Here is a 9,542-nt window from a genome sequence, read left to right as displayed (position 1 = left end):
CTCTTTCCCTGCAGTCCCTGGTCTGTTTCTATCACTCACGAGCTCGTCTTTCACCTGTGCCCTGTCTGTTTCTATCACTCTTTCCCTGTGCCCTGTCTGTTTCTATCACTCTACCACTCTTTCCCTGAGCCCTGTCTGTTTCTATCACTCTACCACTCTTTCCCTGTGCCCTGTCTGTTTCTCTCACTCTTTCCCTGTGCCCTGTCTGTTTCTATCACTCTACCACTCTTTCCCTGTGCCCTGTCTGTTTCTCTCACTCTTTCCCTGTGCCCTGTCTGTTTCTCTCACTCTTTCCCTGTGCCCTGTCTGTTTCTCTCACTCTTTCCCTGTGCCCTGTCTGTTTCTATCACTCTTTCCCTGTGCTCTGTCTGTTTCTATCACTCTATCACTCTTTCCCTGTGCCCTGTCTGTTTTCTTATCACTTCTGCCTGTCTATCACTCTTTCCATGTGCCCTGTCTGTTTCTTCACTCTACCGTCTTTCCCTTGTCCCTGTCTATCTTTCATCACTCTTTCCTGTGCGTCTGTTCTCTCTTCACCGTCTGTTCCCTTGTGCCATGTCTATTTCTATCCTCTCTGTTTCTCTACTGTGTTCCGTGCACTCTACACACCTTCCATACACAGATGGGGTTAAAGACACTACAGAATTGCTCAAAAGAAACGAAGCAATGTAGCACCCAATAAAACTTAAATCCCGGACTGTAGGAATGTAGGTTGGCTGGATTGGCTGAACACAAAACCCTTGTTTATAGCTGCAAAGGTGGTACCGTTAGCTGGTCAGAGACACCACTGTAGGCTCAGTAATGTTAGTGTCTTCAGGCTGTGCCTCAGACACTCATAAAGCTGGTGCCTGGAATATGTGACTGTACACGGTCCTATGAAACCGCCTTGTGAACGTTGTGATTGGTTAGAAAAGCCATCAAAGCTTATTGGCTGTTGTGGCACTGCTTTGGCGCTGAATCTAGGCTAGTGTCATCCTCAGCATCGAAAGCCACTTTGGAAAGCCACTGCGAATGTGCTCCCCGGCCCTGAATGGATTCCACTGGAGTGATTATATTCTGCAGCAGTGAATGGGTTCTACTGCAGTGAATGGGTTCTACCCCAGTGAATATGTTTCCCTGCAGTGAATGGGTTCTACCCCAGTGAATATGTCTCCCTGCAGTGAATGGGTTCTACCCCAGTGAATATGTTTCCCTGCAGTGAATGGGTTCTACCCCAGTGAATATGTTTCCCTGCAGTGAATGGGTTCTACCCCAGTGAATGTGTTTCCCTGCAGTGAATGGGTTCTACCCCAGTGAATGGGTTCTACTACAGTGAATATGTTTCCCTGCAGTGAATGAGTTCTACCCCAGTGAATATGTTTCCCTGCAGTGAATGGGTTCTACCCCAGTGAATGTTTCCCTGCAGTGAATGGGTTCTGCAGCAGGGAATGGGTTTTGCTGGGGGGGAATGGGTTACACAGCCATTAAAACACACACACACACACACACACACTGTCACTGACACACGCACACACACACAGTCCCATATTGCTATCCTTGTGGGGACTTCCCATTGACGACATTTGGTCCCCACAAAGGTAGTATTACAAGTTCACGCATTCTTACTGACACACACCCACACACACACACACACACACACATTTTGGAAGAGGCAGTTTGTGCTGTTTGCTGCCCTGACGCCAGTCTGGATGGGCAGTCCTCTCGCGGCCCAGATGGGACGGGCTTAGCGTTTCGTTTAACGACTTCGACTCCATCGCCTGAACAAACAAGGCCTAATTCTCCTCTCGGTCTTGCAACGGTCGTCCAGGCAACCAGAAACAGCACTTTGCACACATACGGATGAGGAGCGAAAACCATTCTTTATCTAAATAAAGCCTCCCCCCGCCCCCCCCCCCCCCCTTCCCCCTCCCTCTCCACATTCACATACACCCTGGCCACCATCCAACAGCAGAATAAGCACATCAGTTTCACCGCAAAATGATGTCCTTAAAACTGCAGGTGAGGCTCTCAACAGAGTTGCAGGGAGCGAGGACTTAGAGTCCTGTTACATCCTGTCAGTTACTGCAAGATCAATGGACTGCCCTTATGAGGCGACAAATTAGCCTGTGTAGCGTAATCCAGTATCTGCACATCTATTTAAGGACTATATGCATACATCACCTCACCTATCTGCTCCCTTCCAACGGGTCACGCCGCTGAAATTTGCCCCGCTGTAAGTAAGCTAATGATTGCTACTTAGCCTGTTTAGCCACTGAACTTTGCAACATGATGAAAGGTAGAGAAATGTCCCACAAAAATTAAGACTTTAAAGATATTCTTGCTTTCAAAACTGCTCATCTTCCTTGGTCCACATTGAGGTCGTGTCAACATGGGAAAAACAAAATTTCAAAGCCAAACCTGAAGCCATTTTCATGCTGGATCCAAGTTTTTCAGTCCTCACAAGCTATTTCAGAAGGCTTGAATCTTCTGGTGCAATGATGTGCCATTTGAATAAAACAATCAGGAAACTACCCAGAGTTCCCTCTTTCCAGGATATCCTACTGTCCACTTTACTAACCGCTTCTTAGGGATCTTCGAGAAAGAAAACCTTACCAGGCCCATGCTCTGCTGATAGGTGCGCCTATCTAGATTTAGGAAGAGAAAACCCATATAAACGAATTGCTGTGGAACTTAATGAGCCTCATTCGCAGAACATGCGTACGATCACATTTGATCGTAAACCGTACGTAAGAATGAACGTAAACATTTTGGCATTCATCATTTTCTTCTTATATGTACTTTTTTGTGGCTTCGTTTCCTCATGCTAATCATGTGACCAGGATTGCGCATAAAATTTACAAGCAGTCAGCATTTATCAAATACACCTGAGATATGCACAAAAACAAAGGTCTGCACATGTGTCGTGAATCCCATATTGTTTTTTTTTTGTAGCAAGTAACATTTTTGAGCATAAAAGTAAGAATAATTTAAGAAATGTTTTGTGAATTAGGCCAATTGTTAAAAAGTGCGATTTTATCGTGACCTCCAACAGCGTTCCCAACTGCAGGTGTGCCTAATGGAATATTCCAGAAGCCCACAGCAGAGATCGGCGCAGCCCAGGAGAGCTTTGTGTTGTCGGGCAGAATTCAAAATAAATTACCACCTGCCAACCTGTAATTCTTTTGCAGGACATGGAAAGTATATAGTAGAATCATTATAAGATTTTTTTTTTTTGTCAAGCGTGTCGAAGTGTCCTTGAGCAAGACACCTAACCCCTAACCCCTAACTGCTCTGGCGAATGAGAGGCATCAATTGTAAAGCGCTTTGGATAAAAGCGCTATATAAATGCAGTCCATTTACCATTTACCATTTACCAAATACTACCAAGAACATTGATAATTCCACCATTTCAAATGGGTTAATAACAGCGTTGGAAACCTTGCAGCCCTGCTTAATGCTGTATAGTTTAGCAGGCGACGTTGTTTGATCTGCGATTATCAATGTGCACTTGCTTCGGCGAACACCGTCTCGCTTACTCAAAATAAGCGGTTGGGCAGCATGCAGGTGAGAGTCACCGTGACAAAAAGTCACAGGACAGAAAGAAACAAAAGAGATGGATAAATCACCGGTTCCAAACCTCCCATCCCTTTGGAGAGATCGTACAGTTGTGGGAGGGCGCTGACGATGAGGTATCTGGAAAAACACCCAAAAAAAAAAGTCTATTGTGACCATGTAAATGTAGAGGTGTGTAGAGGCTGGAACAGGTTATCTTCAAAGTGTTGTGACGCTCATCGAAAAGGTCTGCTTGTTTTTCTCCTTTCATCAGCTTTTCTCTTTTGCGCTTGCTCAAAAAGGATCCATCCTGGCCTCTGGACAAACTCTGCCTTTATATTCCCGTTCGGCCCGTCGAAGTAAAACTCAATTTCAGCTGAAATGTTTCGGTTATTGAATATTACTTAATCCCCATATTTAGATGCTCGTTGGTCCTCACGGGATTAAATAAGTAGTAAGTGCTTCGCTTTGGAGAAAAAAAGAGAAAATAATCTTGTATCAGTTATACCAGTGGGAATAGGCTAAGGCCTGGCCTGTGGATGAAATGACCTGAGGAAATGAGATTAGTGCTTGATCATTGGTTGGCTTAACACAGTATACTGTGGAACTGTATCTGAGTGCAGATGGAATCTGTATTCCTACAAGGCTTCCAAGTTCTCAGCTGGAAAAAATAGTAGATTATCAAATTTTATAACTATGAAGACAAGAGAGAGAGAGCGAGAGAGCTGAGAGAGTGTGTGTGTGTGTGTGTGTGTGTGAGAGAGAGAGAGAGAGAGAGAGAAGGCTGAGAGAGTGTGTGTGAGAGAGAGCGAGAAAGCTGAGAGTGTTCGTGAGAGAGAGAGAGATGCTGTGGTATGCCATGCTGTGCTATGGTTACGATTTACCAAAGCCAACTCATCTGTGCCATTATGCAACCCCCACTTCAGTCCCTTACCTTCCAAAGTTCAACTCTTTCCCAAGGAACCACCACCACCACCAAAAAAAAACTAACAGAAAAAAAAAGGCTTGTGGGGTTTTGTGTGGGTAAAGGTCTGGGTTTTACTGGTGACAGAGGCTGGGAAGTTAAGGACAGGTCACAGGGATGGCGCTAAACAGAACACAGCAGCTACGCGCGCGCTCAAAGCGCTCTTCTGCAAAATGAAGACCCTCCTCAGACCCAAAGACCTGTTCCTCGCTGGACCAGAGGCTGAATCCCCGGACGAGCCCCACCCCCCGACCCTCCTGTCCAGACGTACGGCGGACACCCCACCCCCCACCCCCCACACCCACCCCCCACCCCGTCTCACTACGCCGTTTCCTGTCCCGGCCTCACCTGACAACGAGAGAGAGTAACGGAAAACCTGAAGGTTCGATTCTGGAATTCAAACGTGTTCCGTAACCACGGCGACAGCCGAATCCCCCGAGAAGCTCTCTCGGGCGCTCTCTCCCCAGGGCCCGTGTAGCACAGCACCACCTCGCGCAGGCCGGCCGACACAACAACGACCTCACAATGACCTCACACCCGTGCGGTGCCAGTGCTGTAACACCGACAGAACATTCCAGTGACATTTGTGAGGACTTTTTGTGTTGTGTGAAGCCCGAGATGGCACCGTCCCAAGCCGTCTTTCCTGATATTCCCTTTTTCGGAGGAATTCTGCTGTCCGTCTTACCCAGAGCGTTCCGCTTCCATGGCAACCCTCCAATCTCCCCAGGTAAACTAAAAAGCCTGGCGTGCAGAGGCCGGAATAGGATCTCTTCAAAATGCTGTGGCGCTCTTCGAAGGTCCGCTTGTTTGTCACCTTTCGTTCGCTTTTCTCTGCCTGCGTTTGCCCGAAAAGGATCTTACCATCCAGGCCTCCTGACAAACTGCCTTCATGTTCTGATTCGGCCTGTTATAGTTCTACAGCAAAAAAAAACAAAACAAACAGAAAATATTCAATTATTGAATAGTACTTAATCGCCCTATTTAGATGCCCCCCTATTTAGATCCTGGTCCTCACAGGATTAAATAAGAAATAAGTGCTTCGCTTCGAAAAAGAAAAATATTTTCCAACCCCAGCAACCACCATCCCCCCACCCCTCCACCCCAACCCGAACGCCAACCCAAAACCAGCAAGACGGAAACAAAGCAAGCGATGCAGAGCTTACACAGTAGCCTGTACGGGCCCAACATTTATTCACCCTTATTAACGTTACAATAAAACCATTAACATCATCTTTAAACGTTAGCGAAATAAACAGAAAAAAAAAAGACATTGGCCAAAAACTTATTTACAGAGACAAAGAGAAGTGGAGCGATGATGGCTGTTTTCTGCTCGGTTTCCACCTCCTGTTCGAAAATGTGAAATTTGAACAGCAGACGGAAAAATAAAAGCTCAAATGTGTTCTTAGCCAAAAGGAGAAAAAAAAAAGTAAAATACACTGTAAACAAACAAAGACTATAAGCTTTTTTTTTCCATATTTAAAATGCTTTTCTCCTCTATACAGCACATAATACCGGAGGGGGTTTGGGGGGGAGGGGGAGGGGGTAAAACAGGAATGTAATATTCTAAAAGTTAATGTTTTTTTCTTTTCTGGAAGGTTTATGTCCATATAACAGTCCTTTGAAATGGAGGATAAGGTCATCCCTCGCTCCATTCTGCCTGTGGAAACTCAGATCCAGGGTTGGAGAAAGACAGCGGCTGCCACACCATTAGAAACGGCTGACATCTTGGAGAAGAAGAGGGGGCAAAAAGTCAACATCTTGATTCCTTCCACGGATGTTCCATTCCCAAACCTCCTCACCCCCACCTGCCCCCCTCCCCCCGAAAGAACAGCATGCCATCAAACAGGAACCTGGCACGACTTTCACCAAGAACATGGAGAGGGGGGGCGTGGTCGAAAGGCTCCATCAGCAGAAAAAAAAAAAAAAAGTCTGTGAACTTGTGGATGAAATCAGCTGTGTGATAATTGTATTTTTTTTTTGTATAATATTTTACATTTTTTAAAGAATGTGGCACAAGAAGTCTCATATATATTTATATATATTTTTTCTTTCTTTCTTTCTTTCTTTCTTTCTCTTGTTTTTTTTTTGTTTTGTTTTGTTTTTTTTTTTAATCTTGAAAAACAACAGTTCCCAGAGTCCTCGGCGAGCGCGCGGTCACTCCTCGTTGGCTTCGGAGGGCGCGGGTGTCGTGTCCTCGGCCGCGGTGGGCTCGGCGACGGCCGGCTCGGCGGCGGCGGCGGCGGCGGGCTCCTCCGCCTTGACGGCGGGGGGCTCCTCATCGGCTTTGGCGGGTTCGGGCGCCGCGCTGGCCACCTCCGCGGGGGGTGCGGCCTCCGCCTTGGCCTCCTCCTGCTCTGGTGCTGCTGCTGCCGCGGCAGCCGGCTCTGCCGTCGTCGGAGCCGCCGCCTCCTCCTCCTTCTTCTCCTTCTTCTCCTCCTCCTCCTCGGCCGCCGGCGCCGCGGACTCGTTCTCCGCCGGCTTCTCCTCGCCGGCGGCGGCGGCGCCGTTGGCGGCGGCGGCGGCCTCCTCCTTAGCCTCCGCGGCAGGCTTCTTGGACTTCTTCAGCGTGATGCCCTTGAACTTGAAGGAGTTCTTCAGGGAGAAGAGCTTCTTCTTCTTGGTCTCCTTGGGCGCGGCCTCGCCGCCCTCCGCCTTGGCGGCCTCGCCCTCGGCCGCGGGCGCCGGCTCGATGGCGTCCCCCGCGCCGGTCTCGGCCTCCTTGGCGGCCGCCTCCGCGGAGCCGTTGCCGTTGGCAGCGGCGGCGGCGGCGTCTCCGTCGGGCTTGGCCGACACGTCGCCGTTTGTCTTCACGTGGCCGTTCTCCTGTAGCAGACAAGGACCGAAATCAATTAGCGTTGTTTGTTTATTAATTTGGGGCGGGGCTCCATTATAAAAACAATCCAAGTCACACAACAACACCAGTCATCGAATGTGTCAAAGACCATACCAAATAATATACATATACCTCATTAAGAATTCCAGGGGAGAAATTCCTTTTTAAAAATATTTTTATAAATTGTCTACCCACATGCTCAAAGTATTGGACTCGAACTCAATAGATTCACTAACCAAATTGAACATCCGTTTGAATTTTTTATAAAACCGCTTAGACATCGTGACATACATTCTAAGAGCGCGATTCTAATTCATTTTGCAGGTCACGCCTTGCAGTACCACAGCGGATCACTAGGGGGAAATCTAGTTCAACGAAATGCCGAATGCTCATCTTGAAACAAAAGGAAAGCCAGTCGAATCGTACGTGCACGTACCACTAGAAACGGGCAATGGCAATTGAATATTCAGACGTGGCTGAAAGAAGACACCAAAATCTATGCTTTGGCCATTGACAGACAGATTAAGGGCAGATCATCTTACAATGTTTTATGTTATTATGTAAGTTTACATTTATGCTCGACATTTATTGTGTAGCCTACATGTAAAACAATTTCAAGCAGTCAAATGAAAAAGAAAAACTGGCAGGTTGATTTCACCTTTGCGTTGCAATTAGCCTTTCAACGATTGTTTATACGTCTAGCATTTGACTGGTTTTTAAATTTACCCATCAAAAAAAACAGCCACCAAAAATGAATTCGCCATCCCCTCTACGTTCCAGACACATCGAGCTCGCGCGCCGAGCGCCAGACAGCAGCTAACGCATGTGCCGACAGAGAGCTCCCTTGTGCACGAACGCCGCATTCAGACGCACACACACACACACACCGAACGGTTTGCCAGCCACACAAAAAGCACATAAAATAGATATCTTGACTAGCTAGTTCCTACTTCCATCACCACAGCGAGCTAACTATATTCGGTGTGCATCGCTGGCAACTCTGCAAAATGCGCCTCGAGTCTTTTAATTTGCATCCCTCCGGCAGCAGTCTGTTTGTCGGCTTTTGTTCACTCGCCTAGACTATCGAGCGTTCTCTTAGCCCCACAGAAAGCATGCAAAACAGAGCAGTCAAATGGCGTGGGAGTTGATTAATCAAACATTTAATATAAATATCAGTTCGATTAAATTGAACTTCACTGGTGAACAAAAATCCATACACAGTGCTACATAGCAACTGACGAATCAGGCACAAATCAAACTTTAATTTCATATTCTGTCCTAAAAAATAGTATATGTCTCACGCCAAAATGATGTGATCAGTTTTTTTTTTAGACGCAATCGATGTTAGCTGGATAACTACATAACGGCTCATCATTAGCTCAAATAATGTAACATCAATAAACTTTCTTCGTTTAATAAACCGGTCTTCGTTTGAAACGTTTCTGTCCGTAAAATCTAGGTCAAATATGGGTCATCAATTCGATTTCCATTCAGGTGCAAAGCCAGTTTGCTATCCATCATTACACAGACACCACGTTTCAGATGTAACGCAGACTTGGCCAGCTTGCGTTCAGGGGGTGTGTGTGGAATGTCAATGGAGACAACGCGAGGGGGTATTACCTGGCCATTAATTTTAGCGGCCGCCGGGTCGGCAACGGCGGCTTTTCCTTCGATGGTCATTTCACCCTTGGACGATTGCGAACCCATCTTCCTTTACGTGACTAACTAGTTATCGAACCAAAAACGAAAAAAAAAATCTAAAAATAAAACCTCAACGGCCTTTTAGATTTTAAATCCCCAGCACTGGTAGGAAATGCAACTGGTAGCCAGACGTAGGAGATAATCCTTTTTTCCCTCTTCAGAACGAAAAGTTTCTTCAAAAAATACTCCGGCAGCCCCAATATTCACGACCCGGGAGCTCAACGATGTCTACAAGTGTGGCTAGCGTTACCCAGCCTCAAAAATAATTCAAAACTCCACCCATAGGCGTAGCCAATAGTATAGTACCCAATCTCCGTCTGTGGGCCGGGGCTTCGACCCCCCCTCCCTCTCCCGTCTCGAGCAGCAGAGAGATTTTCATCGCGGCGTAGTAGGGTCATATCAACAACTTGCCGTGAGCTGTATGGTGAAGTAGCCTGCGAGCTCACTGTCTCACCAGAAGTGGAATACAAATTTAGACAGGACCGGGCGTATTTTTCGGTATTTGAAGGAAGA

The 9,542-nt window shown here is 46.9% G+C and overlaps 1 protein-coding gene across 1 annotated transcript; it reads right to left on the bottom strand.

Annotated features, from left to right (window-relative positions):
* Positions 1 to 5,654: 5,654 nt before the first annotated feature.
* LOC135236261 (MARCKS-related protein 1-B-like) lies at positions 5,655 to 9,279 on the bottom strand. Its single transcript, XM_064302531.1, has 2 exons — positions 8,949 to 9,279; positions 5,655 to 7,318 (listed from the first exon to the last, which is right to left on the bottom strand). The coding sequence occupies exons 1-2, from the start codon at positions 9,033 to 9,035 to the stop codon at positions 6,650 to 6,652; spliced, it is 756 nt and encodes a 251-aa protein (XP_064158601.1). The 5' UTR covers positions 9,036 to 9,279; the 3' UTR covers positions 5,655 to 6,649.
* Positions 9,280 to 9,542: the final 263 nt, after the last annotated feature.

The sequence above is a fragment of the Anguilla rostrata genome, chromosome 1, assembly GCF_018555375.3.
Source record: "Anguilla rostrata isolate EN2019 chromosome 1, ASM1855537v3, whole genome shotgun sequence".
NCBI classification, from domain to species: domain Eukaryota; kingdom Metazoa; phylum Chordata; class Actinopteri; order Anguilliformes; family Anguillidae; genus Anguilla; species Anguilla rostrata.
Note: the sequence above shows the minus strand (reverse complement) of the source record. Positions and strands in the feature narration are given on the sequence as shown.

Excerpts from the sequence above, each read along its gene's own strand:
- LOC135236261 (XM_064302531.1), bottom strand. The coding sequence starts at position 9,035 with ATGGGTTCGCAATCGTCCAAGGGTGAAATGACCATCGAAGGAAAAGCC. Across the intron at positions 7,319-8,948 it reads CCGCTAAAATTAATGGCCAG|GAGAACGGCCACGTGAAGAC; the intron begins GTAATACCCCCT and ends TGTCTGCTACAG.